The sequence below is a fragment of the Mirounga leonina genome, unplaced genomic scaffold (genome assembly GCF_011800145.1).
Source record: "Mirounga leonina isolate KUSES-001 unplaced genomic scaffold, KU_Mleo_1.0 Mir_92, whole genome shotgun sequence".
In the NCBI taxonomy this organism is placed as follows: domain Eukaryota; kingdom Metazoa; phylum Chordata; class Mammalia; order Carnivora; family Phocidae; genus Mirounga; species Mirounga leonina.
The window spans coordinates 11,493,915-11,515,539 of NW_023270852.1; the positions used below are offsets into that span (position 1 = coordinate 11,493,915).

General features: G+C 37.3%; 2 protein-coding genes and 1 pseudogene across 2 annotated transcripts; 1 reads left to right on the plus strand and 2 right to left on the minus strand.

Moving 5' to 3' along the window:
- Positions 1 to 894: 894 nt before the first annotated feature.
- LOC118004004 lies at positions 895 to 1,871 on the minus strand (annotated as a pseudogene).
- Positions 1,872 to 14,069: 12,198 nt separating this feature from the next.
- Positions 14,070 to 15,545, plus strand: LOC118004220 (olfactory receptor 51A7). Its single transcript, XM_034995452.1, is given in 4 exon segments — positions 14,070 to 14,255; positions 14,258 to 14,488; positions 14,490 to 14,843; positions 14,845 to 15,545. Coding segments are annotated over 4 exon segments (936 nt in total). The 3' UTR covers positions 15,010 to 15,545.
- A 3,502-nt stretch (positions 15,546 to 19,047) lies between these two features.
- Positions 19,048 to 21,625, minus strand: LOC118004129 (olfactory receptor 51T1-like). Its single transcript, XM_034995308.1, has 2 exons — positions 20,617 to 21,625; positions 19,048 to 19,084 (listed from the first exon to the last, which is right to left on the minus strand). The coding sequence occupies exon 1, from the start codon at positions 21,605 to 21,607 to the stop codon at positions 20,624 to 20,626; it is 984 nt and encodes a 327-aa protein (XP_034851199.1). The 5' UTR covers positions 21,608 to 21,625; the 3' UTR covers positions 19,048 to 19,084; positions 20,617 to 20,623.

Consider the following 21,625-nt stretch of genomic DNA (forward strand, 5'->3'; position numbering starts at 1 on the left):
CCTGTGGTCAACTAATATCTCTGTTCCTCAATTTACACAGATGCAGCTCAGTTTAGCTGCATTTAAGAATCACCTACAAGACCTTAAAACACAGATGCCTGAACACTACTCCCACACTACTTTTCCTTCCCTAGAGTTTCATTTAAACAGAATCATAGAGTATGTAATCTTTTTTCACTTAGCATAATACCTGTGAAATTTACCCATGTGAAACTACAGAATACCAAATAAGTCAATAGAATATAATGACAGTCAGACAGAAAAGATAATTACCTACAAATTAATGACCATTTGGCCAGCAACAGTTTTCTTCTAAGTAATATTAGATTCTAGAAGACTGTAGGAAAATGTCTTCAAAAGGCTAAGGAAATGTAATAACTGGAGAATGAAAGTGTGTAGCTAGAAAAGTATCATTAAAGAAGAAATAAAGAAAACATTAGATGAACATAGAACACAAAAGTTAGCATCAAGAAACTCTCACTAAGAAAGTGGTGAGGTATGTACTTGAGAAAGAAGGACATTTAGTCAAGAAGAAATGACTGGGGCAAAAAAAGAAAAAAGGAAATTTCTAAATCTGGTAGAAAATCTTAACTGGTAAACCAAAGATATGTGATTATATATCATGTTAATTTTAAATATCTCTTGTTTTTAGCCACAGATGATTCTACATTTTATGTTTGTGTGTGTATGTTTTTTAGGAAATAATAGCTTAACATTTAGTAAAGAGTCATACTCAATAATACATTTGCCTCTATGTAATTATTGTTACAACATAAATATATCTTTGGATGAGTTACTTCCCACAGAAAAACCCATGCCCTCTGACCACTAAAAGAGGAGCTTCATGAAGAAATCACTCATTCTAAGATGGATAATATAACATTTGTTCATATATTACTCATCAACACAAAGGACTTGCTCACAGGCTTTGAAAAAATGAAAAAATTTAAGGAATCTGTCCCATATCTTCTTGGTTCTTACCCCATAGATAATAGGGTTCACCATGGGTGGGACCAGAAGATAGATGTTGGCCACAAATATGTGGACATGGGGAGCCACACGGTGCCCAAACCTGTAGGTGAGAAAAGAGAAGAAGGCTGGAGTATAAGATACTAAGATGACACAGAGATGACACAGGTGCCCAAGGTCTTGAGTCAGGCTTCCTTTGATGGGAGGTGGAAGACAGTGTGGAGTATGAGAACATAAGAACAGATTATCAATATGAAGTCCACCCCACCAGTAAGGAAGGCAACAATGAGGCTGTAGGCTTTACGAATTCTTGTCTCAGCACAGGCAATCTTGAACTCACAGTAGGTGTGGGAAATGATATTGGTTCTGCAGTAGGGAAGCCAATGTAACAGAAAGGGGTGAGGACTGAGAAGTGCTGTGCCCTGGAGTACTATTCCTAGACCCATCCCTCCAATTACAGCATGTGTCAGAATAGCTGAATGTCTTAATGGGTTCCAAATGGCTACATAACGGTCAAAAGCCATGGCCAGGAAGAAGCCAGATTCCATGGTGGAGCAAGAGTGAATCAGGAACACTTGAGTGAGGCAGGCTTCAAAACGAATCTCTCCATCATGGAACCAGAAAAGGCTAAGAAGTTTCGGTACAGCTGTAGTACACACAATAAGATCAGCCACAGCCAGCATGCAGAGGAAGAGGTACATTGGTTCATGGAGGCTGGAGTCTGTCTTGATGATAAACAGAAGAGAACAGTTTCCCAGGAGGGCCAAAACGTAGACCACACAAAAGGGGATGGAGATCCAGATGTGGGCAGCCTCCAACCCAGGAATGCCAATGAGAATGAAGGTTGATGGATGGACATCGGTCTTATTGTATGCTGACATAACAAGAAGTTCTAGCTTTCTCTTCAGGAATTTTTCTCTACACCAAACAAAACTAATAGCTTAAAAATTTTAAACCTTCAATGAGTTAAGTCAGCCAAAATGCAGGGATTTGCAGGTCATGGAGTAATTACAATGTCTCTCAATATTTATAAATTATTTCATCATCATATCTGACTGTCAGAACTTGTTTCACAGTTGTAATTTGCAATGTGCCTGATCTGTAGATGCCAAATGAGGGAAAATATGAAGTTACCAAAAATCGCGAGAAGAAAGTAATACTAACTGAAAGCTAAACAATGTGTAAGAGTCCCAGGGATATGCTATAGTGATTCAGTACTTACATACAACACCCTATTACATTGTATGTTAACTAACAGGAATTTAAATAAAAACATTAAAAAATAAAATAAACACAAGTGTAGATGCACAGTGGAATAGCTGTATGCTTAATTCTTCGAAATTACACTGTTTGTAATGGCTTCTTCAACTAACTTATTTCATTAAGATACATGTATTTATAAACATATATGTTGAATCATATGGGAAAAATGTGTAAGAGTTATGGGTTTGGAGGACTTAGAAACAGTTGTAAGGCACAAATTTGAATAGGCAGGAGAGATGACAGGAAGTTCAGAATAGAAAATATGCCCTTTTTTTTTTTTTTTTTTTAAGATTTTAGTCATCCTGGTTCTGGGACATGCCAAGAAGTTCAGTTATGGGGTGTAGTTTTGAGAATTTGGGGAGGATGTGTTGCTTCCTTTGGAAAGACCAGAAGGAGGTTATTCACACTAACATGGAGCCCATTCAGCATAATGACAAGAGTGGGGCTGATAGTGCATCAGGAATTGTACAGCTCATTGCATTGCTTGTGACTCTCCATTGGTGACACATTTTTGTTTACTCTTGACCTCACAGGCAAGAATTGCAGCAATGTGATTATAATCACTAACATGCATTTCCTTCATTTCCTTACATGTATCCAGTTAAGCAAAGTACTTTATGACTGGCTCTCTATTGAGCTCCCTCTCTAGGCAAATTCATCCAAACATCCCCTCATGACATTTTCTTTGCTCTGCACACTTCTCCTTCATTGGCTGGCCCCTCCCCCATACTGTGATTTGCTGATTATACTTCTTCCAATTCTTTTTCTTTTAAAGATTTTTATTTATTTATTTGAGAGAGAGAGAATGAGATAGAGAGAGAGCATGAGGGGGGGGAGGGTCAGAGAGAGAAGCAGACTCCCTGCTGAGCAGGGAGCCCAATGTGGGACTCGATCCAGGGACTCCAGGATCATGACTTGAGCCGAAGGCAGTCGCTTAACCAACTGAGCCACCCAGGCGCCCCTACTTCTTCCAATTCTTAAGACTAGTAGAATATTTTTGAAAGTCATACTGGTCCCATAATAAACAGATCTTTCCCTCCTTTTCTTCTTAGAAGCACAATTGACACTGTTCCACAGACACTGCTTTTACCACTATTATAGACCATTGAAGATTATGGAGTGTTGTGACCAGGAAAAATAATCCTTAAGTCAGTGTCCACTGAAGCCAGGATTGGAATATGTATAGCAGACTGGGCATCAATATGGGCTGACAATGATGACATGTGTTTTGCTCTTACTCTTTTGAAGTTTCATACCCAGAGTTTCTGCTTGCTGTGGTTATTTGGCCTTCAAGATCCCTAGAGATGGATATTCTCTTTTGAACATGAAAGCTGGATAGGCGGGTCAAGGTTCTATGGAAAGTTTACATAATGACATTTCTTTCTGAAACATGCTATGAATTGGGACAGAATAGAAATCCAGGGAAACCAGTTCATTGGGGATTGATGTAATAATGCAATAGTTAGACTTTTAAAATGCTTGATATGAGTTAGTTGTTTTCCTGAGAACATTTCATGTATTATCTCATAAATTTCATCTCCATTTTAAGATGAGAAGAGTTTAGGTAACTTCTATAATTTTAAATAGCTGGTAAGTGATAGATATGTTTCTAGATCACACACTGATTCTAAAGCCCTTATTCTTAAAAATTGCCCTAGTGATGCGACAGTCTATTTGCATTTGTGCATATAAGAAGAAGACAAGGATTGTTCTGTATCTAAGAATAAAAATAAAGCCATCATTATTAATTTGACTATGAATACTGGTCGAAAGCACCCAACTATTATATTCCATAAAGGAACTAGTCCAAATTTAAGCCTTTCTGTTCTTAATTAACCCTCCTGCACTTTCAACAGATGACCTCTCAGAGGGAAAATTAACCTCTCAACCTCAGAGAGAAAATTAACATTTGCCACAGACAGCTCTGTCAACATTTCCCTGTCCTACCTCTATGTTTATGTACATGTATATACATTCAGCTAGTGCATTTTCACATACTTTCCTACCTTTGTCCTAAAATGAAACTTCATATCCTTTTATCTATATTTGTAATTCCATCAACATTCTCATATTTCTCATGCACTTTTGCCTTCATTCCTTCTACTTGCTATATGCCATTACACAATTTAAATATATTTTACCAACAGGAAATACGTGGACAGGGGCACCTGGGTGGCTCAGCTGGTTAAGAATTCGACTCTTGATTTTGGCTCAGGTCATGATCTCATGGCCGTGAGATTGAGTCCCGGGTCTGGCTCCATGCTCAGCAAATAAATAAATAAATAAATAAATAAATAAATAAATAAATGCTCAGCAGGGAGTCTGCTCCAGACTCTCTCCCTATCCCTCTGTCCCTTTACCTCCTCTCTCTCTCTCTCTCAAAATAAACAAATAAATCTTTAAAAAAAAAAAAAGAAAATATGTGGACAGATTATTTAGAGCAAACATTCACACTGAAGTAAAATGCAAATGTTCAATGACATAAAATAGACTTTTTCTTACTGGCAATCAGGAAATTAAAAATTAAATGAATATGATACAAATCATCCAGTATTATATTTTTAACCAACAGAATTTCAAGATTGATGATAACAAGCATTAGTGAGCTTTGGGTTAAAGAGTGATTCTTATGCCCAATTGACTGGAGAAAATTGACCCTACTCTTAGAGGAAAATTGCATAGTATTATTCTTATTAAAAACAAAGTTCTGGGCAGAGCAATTTAACTACTTGCCATCTTAGGGAATAATGTTCACATATACCTATGGAAGTATATACACTAATTCTCATTGTAAAAGTGCCTGTAATAGAATTAATAGTGAAGCATTCACAATGTCTATCAATAAAGTAATACTGAACTTACAAATCTGTGTTATCTTTATATTATAGAGCACTCAGAAGTGCTTAGAATAAGTAAAGTATATTTTTGTAAGCAGACATAGAAAAACATTCAAATGAAAAAAATGAAGCAGAAGTATGATTTTCCCATTAACATTGACACCCATGCAAAAATTAAGAGCATATATATATATGTATGTGCATATACACACACATTTATAATGAGAATTTTATACACATAAGAAATAACCTAAAAAGGATACACAGTCAATGAAGGAGAGATCTAAAATGTAGAATGGATGGAAAGACGTATAGACAGTATAATTTAGCTGTATCTGTATGGCTTGACATTTTTAAACAGTGCCAGTATATTCTATATATTCATGTATTATTACATGTATAGTTTAAGGCAAGTAAATAAATAAATGCAGTTACACATGTTATTTACCAGAAAATAATACAAACCAAGAAATTATAAAGAAAATGTGGCCTTCCTTGTCTTATAAAATATTAGCAAGTTTTCTAATCTTTTGAAATACCTTTTCTATATCTTTCTGCATATAGAGAACTGGTCATCTACTCAATTCATGAAGGTGATAACCTTATGTCTTTGTTTGTCATGGCATTTTTTCACACATACATACCCTAGGTAACCTGGTTAGAATTGGAGACTCTGCTCACATATCAGCTCCTGTGGGAATATTTTTCTAGGAACTTTGAATGATCATGGACATCCATCCTCAAGTGTTTCATTGATGTGTGTACTTGCCTGTCTTCTATCTCTTGTCATATTGTATTTTGTATTTCTGCATGTTTTTCTCCTTTATTATATTGCAATTTCTGACTTGGCAGAGGCCCTGTATTTTCATATATTTGCTTGTTCCAATGAATGAAGAAAAGAGAACTGAAGATAAGCGACTGTTATTATTTTTCTGGTATATAAATTCAATTTAAATTTAAGACAACTGGTGAAATCACTATAAATTTATTATAGTCCACACTATCCCCAAACATTATAGTGCATTAATAGCTTTCCTGATTTCCTGATTCTAATATAAAATCTTTAAGACATAAAAGGGATTAGCTTCCAACAAAATCGAATTCTGTCGGCATTTGATTCCTTGTCTGACTACACAGCATGGAATAAAAGAGGGATTGGAGGGAAAGAAACTCACATCTGCTTTTGGGGAGGAATAAAATGAAAAAACAAAACAAAACAAAACAACCCTATAATGTTTTTGTGCTAAATTCTACATCCCTATCCATCTCTTCACAAAAATAAAATAAATCAACATGAATTGGCATATATTAGGTACATATAGTATTTACATTGCAGGCATTATCCCATTTAATCCTTAAGGGGGTTTTTAGGCAGATAACCATACTTACAACACAGATTTAAAAAAAAAAACTCAGAATGTTAATTTAAGTTTCCCAAAACTATTCTACTATGAATTCAAGGATCTGGAATTTGAACCCAAGTATAATTACAAAGTTTGTCATCTTTACATTAATCTGGAGATGAGTACTCCATAAGGTTTTGTAAATGTAAAATGGCTTAATGCATTGAAGACTAAAATTGAGCAGCATGAAACATTGCTGAAATACCATAGATTTGCTCAGGATTTAGGACTGATACATCTATATCCCCATCCTTTCCTTCATCAGCCTTCCTCTGATGTACTGAACTAAGCAGAGAAGCCCATGCATAAATTTATTCTCAATAAAAGTTGTAGCCTAATCTCCACCCATACAGAGTAAAACAGCAGTAGTCTACTCAGGGACCACAAACCCAAATGGGTCCAGGTGAACTGAGAAATCTTACACAAGACGTCTTTCCTAGAGCCTGTTTGCTCTGATTAGATGATACAAATGAATGTGACTAAAAACTGCTTTACATACACCAGGGGTTCTGTAAGGATGAGGATGAGCACCTTGATCTCAGGAAGATTTTACTTCTCTCAAGACCTTTAGTGTTTCTAAATGAGCTCAGTTATAGACATGTCTCCTGATTTCTAAGGCTCTCATGGGCATAGAGTGGGGATGGCCTCCCCACCTATCAAGAAAACAAACCACTGGGAATTGAACTTGAGTTCAGAACTCAGGTTCTAAGTCATTAGAGCTAACAGCTTAATAAGGGGAGAATCCAAGAAAGGTGGGGGAGAGGGCAGGGGAGTTTTTCTGGACTATCTCTGGACACTGCCTCTCAGCAGGATTGCTTGAGTCTCAGAATTGTTTGTTCTTAAATACATCATGTGTATATATGAAGAAAGCATAGATAAGTGTCTAGTCCTTCACTTTTTATTTTTTATATAGGAAAATATAAACAAAAAACAAACATCCACCATAATGTCACTTTGATATTTGGTTTAATTTTATTCCATGATTTTCATATTCATATGATTTAGAATATTCAAATCATATTTGACTTCAACATTTTATCTCATGATCTAAATTTCATGTTGTGACATGTACCTTATTCTTTTCATAATTCATCGGAATAAATTTCACAGAAAATTTATTTAAATATATGAAATGAATCAAAATGGGATTTTGATGAAAGTTGAATTGCATCTAAACATTAATGAGGAAAATTTGACAGCTTTAAACATGCAATCCTTTCAGCTATCTAGATTTTTTTTTTTATTATGTTCTGTTAGCCAGCATATAGTACATCATTAGTTTCTGATGTAGTGTTCAATGATTCATTAATTGCAGTGCTCATCACAACACGTGCCCTCCTTAATACCCATCACCCAGTTACCCCATCCCCTCACCCCCTTACCCTTTGTAACCCTCAGTTTGTTTCCCAGAGTCCAGAGTTTCTCATGGTTTAACTCCCTCTTCCTGTTCAGTTTTCCCTCCCTTCCCCTCTGGTTCTCCGCTCTATTCTTTATGTTCCACATATGAGTGAAACCATATGATAATTGTCCTTCTCTGTTTGACTTATTTTTTTGTATTATGTTATGTTAATCACCATACATTACATCATTAGTTTTTGATGTAGTGTTCCATGATTCATTGTTTGTGTATAACACCCAGTGGTCCATGCAGAACGTGCCCTCTTTAATACCCATCACCAGACTAACCCCTCCTCCTACCCCCCTCCCCTCTAGAACCCTCAGTTTGTTTTTCAGAGCCCATCGTCTCTCATGGTTCATCTCCCCCTCTGATTTCCCCCCCTTCATTCTTCCCCTCCTGCTATCTTCTTCTTCTTCTTTTTTTTTTAATGATTTTGTTTATTTATTTGACAGAGAGCGAGAGAGGGAACACAGGCAGGGGGAGTGGGAGAGGGAGAAGCAGGCTCCCCGCAGAGCAGGGAGCTCGACCCCAGGACCCCGGGATCATGACCTGAGCCGAAGGCAGTCGCTTAAGCAACTGAGCCACCCAGGCGCCCGAAAAATTCTTTTCAATAAGAAGCAGAGTCCTCTCCAACTTTTCAACCTGATGTGATAAAATAATTTGATTTTGTTCTAGATTTCCTGTAGCTGTGAATTGCTCAAACGTGTCTGATTCAGGATAAAACGTAAACACGTGCTGTTAACGATTTCTTGTGGATTTTACTGTTTTGCCTTCAAATAAAAACTTTTTTTAAAGACAAAAAAAAGAGAGAGACTCTTAACTATAGAGAACAAACAGGGTTGCTGGAGGGGGGAATGGGTGGGGAATGGGGTAACTGGATGATGGGTTTTAAAGAGGGCACTTGTGATGAGCACTGGGTGTTACATGTAAGTGATGAATCACTAAATTCTACTCCTGAAACCAATACTACACTATATGTTAACTAACTTGAATTTAAATTAAAAAAAAAAAAATTATCTGCCTCAGCAAAGAATGGGAAGGCAGATATCCCAGGTTGAGTCAGGCCATGGGTAATAGGGTCTCAGTCTCCAGATTGGAATTACAGGAAGGGCTTTAGTCTTGGAAGAAAGAGCAGCTGAGATGACATTATAGTCTCAAGTTATTGGAAGAACTTTGGAACAGGGACCAGAGGACAACCTAGTTAAATTAAATGAGTCACAGGAGATTGGAGAGGAAGTAATATAAGGAGCAGGAGAAGGTAGTGCTTGGCATCTGGCAGGAGAATAAGACACACTTGGGTTTGAATTCCAGTTTCATCCTTTACTAGCTGTTTCCTTCTTTCCTAATTCATAAAACAGAAATAATAATAATACCTCCCTCATGGGGTTGCTCTGAGAATTAAATAAAATGATGTACATAAAGAGTTTAAGGTACCATTCATCTAAGAAGAAGTATTCCTGGATTTTAATTCTTATCAGTAATAACATTTAAGACTTTCTCTCAAGACAGTCAATTTACTGAAGAAATATTTCAGTAATGTCTCTGCATGAGGCACGGTACTTGAGAAACAAATGCATTGGGCCCTTTTTGATAACTATTATTGCAGGATTTCTCCGCCTTTAGTGCCTGAGGTTCTTGGTGACACTGCTTCGAAGAATGAAGAGGTAGACCAGACGAAGAGTGGTGGGCAGCAAAGCAAAGTTTATGGAGCAATAGTTCAAAACTCCCAAAGAGGGAGGGGACCTGAGAGGGTTGCCCTTGGAGTTTCTAAGTGTGGGGGTTTTTATGAGCTCTTTTGCAGAACTATATTAAGCAATCAGGGTGTGCTGAGTCGTGCCAATCAGAGCTTTGGTCACGTATCTATCTACCTATTAGGTTAATGTCTATGTGCCGATGGTCTTTTTTTTTGGCTGACATTTGGGGGCTTATGTCTTAACTGCCCCTTGCCCATGATACTGACAAATGCTTTGGGGTTAATTGACTTATTTTAGGACATTTTGCTGAAGTCATTTCTGCAAAGGCTGCAAAGCAGAATGGTAGTGTGGCCCTGTCTAAGCTATAGAACAGGATATTAGTGCTGTTTTATTTTAGCTGCCCTGACTCCATATTTCCTTGTTGGGGACCCTGGCCCTGACTACCTAACTGTCCAACTAACTCCTAACACTACTGCTGGTAGATTTATTTTGTTTCAGACTGATCAGGGCTTTGCCAGTAACCATATCTTCAAAGAAATTCTGCTAGTTTGCTATCTCCTGTTCATCAGTAGGGCTGTGAGGCTTCACAGATATTTATTTCCAAGTTCACATAAAAAGTTCAACAAAAATTTTGAAAGCAGAAATATCTACATGTAAAAATTGTCTAACACAATGTTTAACATAGTAAAAGTTCCCAGTGCTTTCTTTTTTCCCTATTTTTAAAATATCTACACCTCTTTTCCCCTCTCAGCTTAAGAACCATCTCTTATCTTCCTCACCCCTCGATCTGGCTAAACAGGTACTGATTACATACTTTTGTCTTTACTGTTTCACAGTTGGTTCTATTTGCTGGATTTTGCTATCAACAATCTCTATTGGCCTTTTATTTCTCATCTGAAGCAATTTTGTCAGAAATGAAATTGAAATGACTTATGTTGATTAAAATAGCTGTGGAGGTAACTCTATAGGGCACTGGAACTGGGATGCGATAAGGTTCAAGGCTTCAACCTTTCTTGCCATTTATATTACTTATTACCAACACTGATTTTTTGTCTTCCATCAGAATGCAATTTCCTTGTGATGTATTCAGTTTTTAAATTTATTAATTAACATGAGATAGGAAGCATGGTATAATTGAAAAAGCTTGAAATTCAAATGACATTGGTTCAAACTGTAAGGAGAAAGAGTCATGGGTCCCCAGAAAAAGAAAGACAAGATGCTGCATTCATGACACTAGAGAAGTTATTTTAGGCCCCCAGCTATTTTTGCGGGATCTACACCCTACTTGGCCAAGCACACTTCTTGCTAAGAACTTCCTAAGAGTTGTCAGAATTGCAAAGAAATGCAAAAACCTCAGTAGTTAAGGACTTTAAGGGAACAAAGGAAATAATACAAAAACCAACAGTCTCTATGAGGCCAGGAAATAGCCTGACCAAATCAGAGACAATCAACCAGTGATAAAGCTCTTAGTGCTATTTCAAAACAGAGCAAGACCCTGCCTTCCTTACCCAAGATAAGGAGCCCAGTCAGTTTATACCTGCTCTCAAAGCTTGTCCTTAAGTCCCTTCCCTTCCTCTGACAGTTACCTCTGCTTCTTTACAATGTCCAAGACTGCCCGAAAAAAAGCACAAGCTTCGCTGACTTAAGACAAAATGCATGCATGGGCATGTTTTCTAAGTACTCCTGCATCATTTTATGCCCTCCTTTACGTGCGATGACAAAACTCCCCTTTCTGAATATTCATCCTAAACCCTAAATAAAAGGAACCCACTCACCTCTGCTGGGTAGTCACTGCTTTGGAAGTTACTCCCCTTCATCTTATTTGCTGCAAATAAAGTTTCCTTGTGTGACAACTCCCCCTGGTGTAGTCTCCACCTGTTACTCACCAAGGAGCAAATTCATGTTAAGGTTACAACACCTCATGTCTGTTCATAACAATATACGTTTTTTCAAGAAATTAGTCTCTCTATGCTCCCATTTTCAAATTTGTCAATCAGGAATAATAATACCATATGAGGATTAAATGAAGTAGCAAGTATAAAACATCCAGCATAATTCAATAAACCCCTCCTGTTTCCCTATTTTCTCTTTCAATCCACTCTACTCTTCTTCCTTTCTTCTCTAGACTTTAGAATATGGGGATAAAATGAAGTGTTATATCTGTCTTTCTATGAAGTGATTTATTTATGCATTTATTAATTACCTAATGACATACACAAAGGTTAATAAGCTATCTTGACAAGTGTATTTTTTTAAGTATTTTATTTATTGCCCTTAAGTTCAATTATTTTAATATTTTATAAAGAATATACTTTTAAACTAATGCTATCCCAAGATCTTCTAATAAAATGTATTTTCAAAATACAAAAAAGAATTTGTTACTTTAATAAATCCACTGATATTGTCCTTAAAAGATTTTTTTTCATTTATGTAACAAATGTTTGAGGATTTACTGTATGCCAGAGATAAACAAACTGAAGTTAATACTGTAACTGGATTTGAGCAAGGGAATAGAACAGGACCGAGGCAGCTAGGGTATTCAGGGAAGGCCTTTCTGAGGATGTGACTTCTGAGAAAGCGTGTTAGAGCCGAGGAAAGGGCAAGTATATTAGGGAGATAGCAAAGCTGCTGCAATGTTTGAGGATATTTAACAGACAAATATTTAGGGGCATAAATGCTTTGTGAGTGAAAGAAACTAGTCACTGCAATATTGTTATTTATAATAAATATATTTGGTCTTCATGCCTGTTTTTGGCATTGATTTCCCTTGGAATTTGCTGTGTGATGAGAGAGAGAAAGTTGTCTTTTCTCATGTTAATGTGGTAACTTTTGGACCTCACCCAAGATTGGGGGCTGGTTGTCTGGAGAATCAACCAGGTGATGAAAGGGTTGGAATTCTCAGTCCCATCCCCTGAACTCCCGGAAGGAGAGAAGATGAACTAATTGAAAAGCTTGTGTTTCTGATTCCTAATAGGCAAGAGTGCTCTGACAAAGCCCAAGCTTCTCAATTAAACCTCCCTTCTCTAGGCAAAGGGGTAGAAACCAATATGCTCAATGTATCGTGGAACCTGTTGTCCCTGATTAACTTAATTCCATAAAGAAAGAGACAACTCTCAAGGTGCCTGGGTGGCTCAGTCAAGCGTCTGCCTTTGGCACAGGTCATAATCCCAGGGTCCTGGGATCAAGCCCAACATCGGGCTTGCTGTTCAGCAGAGAGAGCCTGCTTCTCCCTCTCCCTCTGCTTGCCTCTCTGCCTACTTGTGCTCTCTCGCTATCTCTCTGTCAAATAAATAAATAAAATCTTAAAAAAAAGAGAAAACTCTCAAAGGTACATAGTGAGATCAGTTGTCTATAAAAACAAACTACAGTTGTAGAACATCTATTTACCTTATGCTGTCAGAAAAAAAAAAGACAGAGAATACCAGTCTCCCTCATCACCAACATACTATGTCTCTCACCTTGCCACCCACCATGGCTGGCCTATAGTCTGAGTCACTTTGTGTTTATGAGAGATAGTATATGTTGGCCTATAAAGCAAGTCTAAGAAAGTCTCTCTCCTCCCATGCTCATGGATGGAGAGCACTGATATGGATTACTCAATTTAAAGACCATTCTATCTGCTTCCATACAAGAAAATGGGATTTTCCACTATACTATAAGAGAGGGTTAACAGTCAAGCACACACAACCTATTTTCTGTCCTTTCTTTGTACCTCTTCCTGTGGAGAGCTTGTGAGTAAGGTCAGCTTTAGAAGCTCAAGTCCTGGCCTGAAAAACATTTGGAGGGAAAGACTATAGAAATTGGAGAAACCACTTAGTATCTGCTCTCTTAAAAATCTACTTTTGGCAGTTTCCAGCTTTTTTTTTTTTTTTTTTTAATTCTGGGCTCACTCTAAACCAAGCAAAAAGTTCAGCCTAACTGTATAAAATTTTTCATTGGATTGGGGTTGGGGAGGGGCAAATCCTAATAGAAAAGGGGGAATTTATTTGCAGGTCACTGCTCTTTATGTAGGTGTTTTTTTCTGAGGACTTTATGGAGAAATGTGATTGGTTAAGATAGTTCCTATATTCTTGGTTCTCCTTACCGATTAACATTATCTGACTCTATTATCAATAGTTTGTTCAGAAGAAATACTTCCTTCTTTTATTTCTTGATCTGAGTCTTTCAAAATTGCATTTCCTTTTTTTTTTTTTTAAGATTTTATTTATTTATTTGACTGAAAGAGACACAGCTAGAGAGGGAACACAAGCAGGGGGAGTGGGAGAGGGAAAAGCAGGCTTCCCGTGGAGCAGGGAGCCCGATGCGGGGCTCGATCCCAGGACCCTGGGATCATGACCTGAGCCGAAGGCAGATGCTTAATGACTGAGCCACTCAGGCACCCCTCAAAATTGCATTTTCTTTATGTCTCAGACAAAAGTGCTGAAAGGAAGGAAATGAGCATAATAGACTTATGTTGAAAGTGTCATTTCAGATCTGGGAATAAATACTTTCCAACTGATGCATCATGCACACTCTCAATTCCTCTAAAATTGAGATCACCACCTTCTTCCTGATTGGAATCCCAGGACTGGAGCATGTTCATGTTTGGATCTCTGTCCCCATCTGCCTCATGTACCTGGTGGCCATCCTTGGCAATTGCACCATCCTCTTTGTGATCAGGACAGAGCCCTCACTCCATGCCCCCATGTACTATATTTCCGCTCCATGCTGGCTGTCTCTGACCTGGGCCTTTCCCTCTCATCCCTCCCTACTATGCTGAGGATCTTTGTTTTCAATGCTACAGGAATTTCTCCAAATGCCTGTTCTGCTCCAGAATTCTTTATCCATGGATTCACAGATATGGAGTCTTCAGTGCTCCTGGTCATGTCTTTTGACCGTTTTTTGGCCATACACAACCCTCTGAGATATAGCTCTATCCTCTCCCAATGCCAGAGTTGCCAAAATGGGCCTGGTGTTTCTCATTAAAAGCATGCTTTTAGTGCTCCTACTTCCTTTCACTCTCAAAAAATTGACATATTGTAGGAAAAGCCTTCTTTCTCACTCTTATTGTCTGCACCAGGATGTCATGAAGCTGGCCTGCTCTGACAACATGGTCAACTTTTTCTATGGTTTCTTCATTGCCCTCTGTATGATGTCAAACAGTGTGTTCATTGCTGTGTCCTACATATTCATCCTGAAGACTGTGATGGGCATTGGATCCCATAAGGAGCGGCTCAAGGCCCTCAACACCTGTGTCTCCCACATCTGTGCTGTGCTCATCTTCTATGTGCCCATCATTGTCTTTGGCCTCCATGCACCGTTTTGGCAAGCACAAGTCCCCAGTGGTCATGATCCTCATTGCTGACATTTTCTTGCTAGTACCACCTCTGATGAACTCCATTGTATACTGTGTGAAGACACGGCAAATTCATGAGAAGGTTTGGGGAATATTACATCTAAAATGAAAGTATGGGAAAAAGTAAGGCAAGGTCAGCCAAGATCAGAGAATAAAATAATATATTTCAGATAGCCACTGATAGTTAACAACAAGATAAAAACAACTATGGATATTTTTTCTTATTATGGATATTTATTATGCAAAGTATTACGGATATTTATTCTTATCTTCCTTAACCATTCTTATAATCACTACAACATATGAGCTGGGCACTGAGGTCTGTGAGCCTAGGACTGACATGGGCATTGACAGGTAAGTATGGAATAGTTTTGCAATACTATTTTTTAAAGATTTTTATTTATTTATTTATTTGACACAGAGAGAGAGAGAAGTTTTGCAATACTATTAAAATCATGAATCAATATACTGATTTGGAATTTTAGTTACACTATTTATTACAGCACAAGGATAAATACACATGGGAGTAAAGCTTGTGCCCCCTTATAGAAAATGAATACTAAAGGAACTGGAAGTTAAAGGATGTTACCCCAATCCAATTATGGATTTCTTTCAGGCAGACTTCAGACATGTATCTGTTGAGGGGTCTTCAGTCTATTTAATGCAATCCTTGATTTTCCATTTAAGGAAAGAAGTGTATTGTCAAATGCAAATTGGTTAAAAATTTCCTCTTTGCTCTTTCCTTAGTAATCAAATAGAGACAATCAGTGATTCTCTTTTATGTTAGAGCTTTCATAGCCTTGAATTATGACAATAAGCTCTCTCATAACATTCTTTAAGACAGACCAGATTTTTTCTCCATATTACAACAGGGTTCCAAGAAATTATAGTTACTAAAAGGAGAAGAGAGGAACAATTCTACTATTGGTAGAAGACAAGAAAGCTAGTAGTTCAGTAATTTTTAAAACACTGATATTCTTGGGGCACCTGGGTGGCTCAGTCATTAAGCGTCTGTCTTCAGCTCAGGTCATGATCCCAGGGTCCTGGGATCGAGCCCCGCATCGGGCTCCCTGCTCTGCGGGAAGTCTGCTTCTCCCTCTCCCACTCCCCCTGCTTGTGTTCCCTCTCTCACTGTGTCTCTCTCTGTCAAATAAATAAAATCTTTAAAAAAAATAAAAAAATAAAACACTGATATTCTTTACTACTTTAAAATAATGGATCTCATGCTTGTTTAAGCACTTGGTATTTTGAACTATGATATATTCAATAACACTAAACAAGCTAGCAGAAAATATGACCATATATTAAGCAATATAAAATGATATTCATACATATATGGTTCCATTTTTAAAAAATAGTCAACTAAATTAGATTGGCTATCTCAATATGCTCTATAAAATTGATTTGTTTCCTGTTCATCTTTTATTTGTGAGTACTTCATAGCAGACAGAGGTATAAAACATAAAATTTAGAATAAGTCAACCAAAACCCTTAAAAAGTTTGTACTGTGAATTGGGAAAAAAACTATTGGTAATCAATTTCAATGTTTTATTGCCTCAGTTGAACTCACATATAGTATTATTTGTTCCAAAGAACCATTTTTGAAGAAGTTGTTCTCTGATGAATAAACATTCATATACATTTTATGTCCCCGGTGAGTTTAACTGAGTTCTTATTGTTCAATAGCTGACCTTGTCTAGATGCCCATAGTTTAGTCAAGACAAACTTTTGGGCTTCCTCCCATGTTGTTTCCAATTATGTTCTTAGTTCACCTGTCTGTTTTTCTTACTTATATTTTGTTTCCTTAAAGAAACTGTATACATCAAATTTGTTGGCATATCTCCAGACCTGTACACTGTATATAAATGACATGTGGATAGTAGTCTGACACATCTCCCAATCTGTTTAGAAAAAAAGACAAAACAGGCGCACATACAAAAAAAACCTTTGACAATTCAGGATATGATAATAAATTACAAGCATACAGAACATCTAAAATGATTAAAAAAAAAAACTATTGCCAAAATTAGTAAGGAATAACTATAAATTTTAAGTCAAAGAAGCTGCCCTGATAAATGGTTCATGTCCTGTGTAGCCACAAGGAAAAGCAAACAGGTTGTCATGAGAGAAACAAGGCAGAATATTTATCTTCCATTCTTTAGTATTTGCCCTCAACTCAGAAATTCAGATCTTTACAAGAAGAAACTGCTCAAGTCATAAGGTGTCAATAAATGTTTTTCTGGATCATAAGAGTGAATAGGCTACAATCTGTTTTCCTCAATTATAATAGAGGTTTAATGCATTTCCAATCAAGCTTCCAGTAATATTTCACTGAGAATGTACCAAAATAATTTTAAAACAGATTTTCAACTGTCAACTGGGAATATAAGAAAAAAATAAATAGCAATTGTAAAATAGTTTCATAAGATAGAGAAATTTATTAAACAGCTATAAAATTGTGTGTAGTTTGCTCAACAAATCAATGGGAAGAACAAAGAAGAATAAACACACTGCAATATACTCTAAATGATATGAAAATAATATATAATTAAAGAATATCAGAACCTCATTGAAAACAGGTTATTCAAATAATAGTGGTAGAAAAAATTACAACCTACTTTAGAAACCATATTTGTGTGTGATCTTTTATTACACACAAAAATAAACTAAAATAAATTAGGAATTAAGTACAAAGATAAGTTTTTATTTAAATTCCAGTAAATTAACATACAGTATAATCCAACGTTCACCAGGTACCAGACATTGGGCTATATACTTACTTGTATAAACTCAATTAACTTTTGCAAGAATGTGGGAAGGCAGATTTTATTACTTCCTCCTGTTTCATGGATTAAGAAGCTAAAGCTCTGAGAAGTTCAACAATTTTTCCAAAAACAAAGAACTATAAAGTGTTAGGAGCTTTATAAATCCAGGTAGTACATTTCCAGAGCCTACAACCTCATGCACTACACCAGACCAACTATTATTTTGCTTCTTTCTAAATTTAATAATTCATATTCTAGGAATCTAAGAACATAATCAGAGGTGTGATCAAATATTTATTTATAATGTATATCAAGGATTATTTTCTATGATAAAAATACGTAAACTACTGAAATATTAAGTAATAAATAACATAAACCATGATATACAAATAATAACAAATATTATTCACCTATGAAACAGCATCAACAACTAAGTGGCATTTGCTAAGCATTGTATTAAATGTTAAGGATTAAATGAAACTTAAATTTAGACTTGCTATCAAGGAGCTTACAGTCTGGTGGTGGGGAGATCAAGTAAATAAATAATTAAATTCACTGAGGAAAGTGTGGTAAGTTAAGTACACATATAAGAAAGCAAATAAAAGACTGGTAACTGGCCTATTTTAGTGGAGAATCAAAGGAGAGAGCTTCCTAGTGGAAGTAAAGTCTAATATAAAAATCTGATATATTATTAACAGAAAATGATAAATAATATCAAGCAAATAAGTAAGATATACATTTTGAGTATACACTAGTATCCTAGTTCATAAATGCATGTGTGTGCAGGGGTACCTGGGTAGCTCAGTCATTTGAGCATTCAACTCTTGATTTCTGCTCAGGTCGTGATCTCAGGGTCCTGGGATCAAGCCCTGAGTTGGACTCCATGCTCAGTGGGGAGTCTGCTTGAGGATTCCCTCTCCTCCTCCATCTGCCCCTGCCCCCTGCATATATGCTCTCTCTCTCAAATAAATAAATAAATCTTTAAAAAAAAGTATGTGTGCACACATATGTTGGCTACTAAAAAAAGATTCACTTATATATCATAAAATCTCTCATTAGTAGATTGTGAATGATTTTTGTTATCTTTTTAATCACAAAATTTTAATTATATATATTATATATAGGTGTGTATAAGTATACATTTATAATCAGACATTTATAATCAGACATGACATAATCCGAACAACCTCCAAATATATTAAATACATTCCTTGAAATAACAACAAAACAAATTCATGTCCTATTAACAATTGCTGGGGGGGTGGCGCCTGGGTGGCTCAGTTGGTTAAGCGACTGCCTTCAGCTCAGGTCATGATCCTGGAGTCCCGGGATCGAGTCCCGCATCGGGCTCCCTGCTCCGTGCAGAGCCTGCTTCTCCCTCTCCTTCTACTGCTCCTCCTGCTTGTGCTCTCTTGCTGTCTGTCAAATAAATAAATAAAATCTTTAAAAAAAAAAAAATTACTAGGGGGATGAAGAAGACTGATAAAAGTGTTTTTGGTATTGAGCAGGTGAGTTGCCTTTTGAACTAGATATGAAAAGCACATTTGGAATAAAAAAAGATGAACACAAATGCAGCAGACTGCCTTAAATATTGACCATCATAAAACTGGAAGAATGCTTGCACATTTCTACAACTGTTCAACTAAAACTCTTGGAATTCAGAATTTTCTATACTCTAAAAAGGCCCTACAACCCTGAGGCATTACACTAGCTTGAGCTGAACAGAAGGCCGGGGCAAACACACCAGAGTTTGGAAATGGTATCCCCTGTCTGCCAGGAGTAGGAAGTTGATATAGGGAGAGGAGACAGGTGGCTCAGATCAGAATATCTGCTTGTTCTCCTGTGCTCAGACATGAATTATCCTGAGTGGAACAAAGCTTCATAACTCTATGTGAAAGAAAACAGGAAAATTCCAACATCCTATCAACTCGATAGTGAGGTTACTTCTTGACAAAACAAATATTGTTAAGAAAGATACTCCAAAGATTTCCTACTAAGAAGCATCAAAGTCACTGTGCAATTCTACAATGACAAGCACACCAAAAGGTCGAGAAGCCCAACAGATAGGTAAAAAATTAACTACCCAAGAAACAAGGGCAAATAGAAAAAAAGGTGCTGTCCTGAGGCAGAGCTGACACGGAAGAGGTGTTACAGAATCAGAATCAAGAACTGTATTTAGATTATCTAGGCAATGGGAAAAATAACGAAAGGCAATATGTGACTTTAGATATTGGACTCACTGGAGGTATAACAAGTAGCAATTAGTTCTGTGACAGTTTCACTTTGCTAAGGAGAGAAAAGATTCAAGAAAAGATAGAGGTTCGGGGAGTGCATCTGTAAGGAGATGGGGCTCCCTGGAGGTGACTTTAGGAACTGAAACCAGTGTGCAAAAATTTCCTAGTTAAATTACACAGTGCAATGTGCATGTCTTTGCACACACATAACTCTTTCATTTACCAGCTCAAGGAAAAATCTGTGATGCCCCCTGGGAAATGTGACCGCAGAAATAAATGATTTTTGGTCATCTGAGTGCAGACAGAAAATTATAGTCATTTATTTTTGGCCTAAGAATTATCATTTTTAAGCAGATAATTAAATTGTTCAACCAGAATAAAATGATCTTATTTTGTTTTTAATGTGCATTTATTTTTGGTCAAAGAGTTACCATTTTTAAGCAGATAATTAAATTATTCAACTAGACTAAAGTGATCTTATCATGCTTTTAATGTGCACAGGAGTTCCATGTAATTGTTTTAAATGTTTGAGGGGCAAACACAATTAATTTGGTTTTGAACTATAGTGTTGTTTTGTTTTGTTTAACTCTTCAGTAAGTTTAGGGGAAATGTATTCTCCTCTTTCTGCTCCAGTGACTTAATTGAAACTGCCTTGGTAACCAAAATGCCTGAGGATGGCACAGACCCAAATCCCTTCCCTACTTAAATGTAACTTACCTCCCCTTCAATCCCACCGTCCTCTAAGATGCCTCACACTGGGGCCCCGTGAGCCCTTAAACTGGAGCAGCTGGAGCATAGCCTGGCGGATCGCCTTGGTCTTCAAGCTATAAATGATAGGGTTCAGTACAGGTGGTAAAATCAAGTAAACATTGGCCAGAATGCTACAGACCACTCTTGGGGTGGAGCTGAGAAGGCGGTGTGTAAAGGACAGGCTGATCATGGGCACATAGAAAACAGTGACAGCACAGATGTGACAGACACAAGTGCTGAGAGCTTTTTGTTGCTTCTTAGGGGCCACGATTCTCAAGACGGTTCGGAGAATCAGAACGTAGGAGAAAAGAATGAACAGCAAGTCAGTGCCAGTCAGGTAGAGCTGAAGAAACATGCCCCAAAAATTGTTGATCCAGGGGCTGGGATATGTGTATTTGATCATATCTGGGTGGTAGCAAAATGGGTGGGAAAGCTCTTTGTCTGAATGGAAAGATACACTCTTCAAGACTAGAACCATGGGAAAGGTGAAAATAACTTGCCGCAGGCAGATGACCAGTCCAATCACCAGGATTATCATGTCTGTGAAGACAGTGGCATACTTCAGTGGGTTACAGATAGCCATAAAGCGGTCAAAGGCCATGGCTACGAGCACTGAGGACTCCAGGAAGGAGAAGCCATGCACAAAGAACATTTGAATGAGGCAAGCTTTCAAGCTAATCTCCCGGGCATGAAACCAGAGAACCCCAAGCACAGTGGGAAGGGTTGAGATGGTCAGACATAGATCAACAGTTGACAGCATGGAGAGGAAATAGTACATAGGCTTGTGGAGACTCCTCTCAATGACGATGACAAACAAAATCATGCTGTTTCCCAAGAGGGCAATGATGTAGAGACAGCAGACAGGGATGGAGATCCAAACGTGAGCAAGTTCCAGCCCAGGAAATGCAGTGAGTAGGAAGTTTGGGGAAGATGATGTGGTGTTATTAAAAATTACCATGGTGAATTGAGAACACAC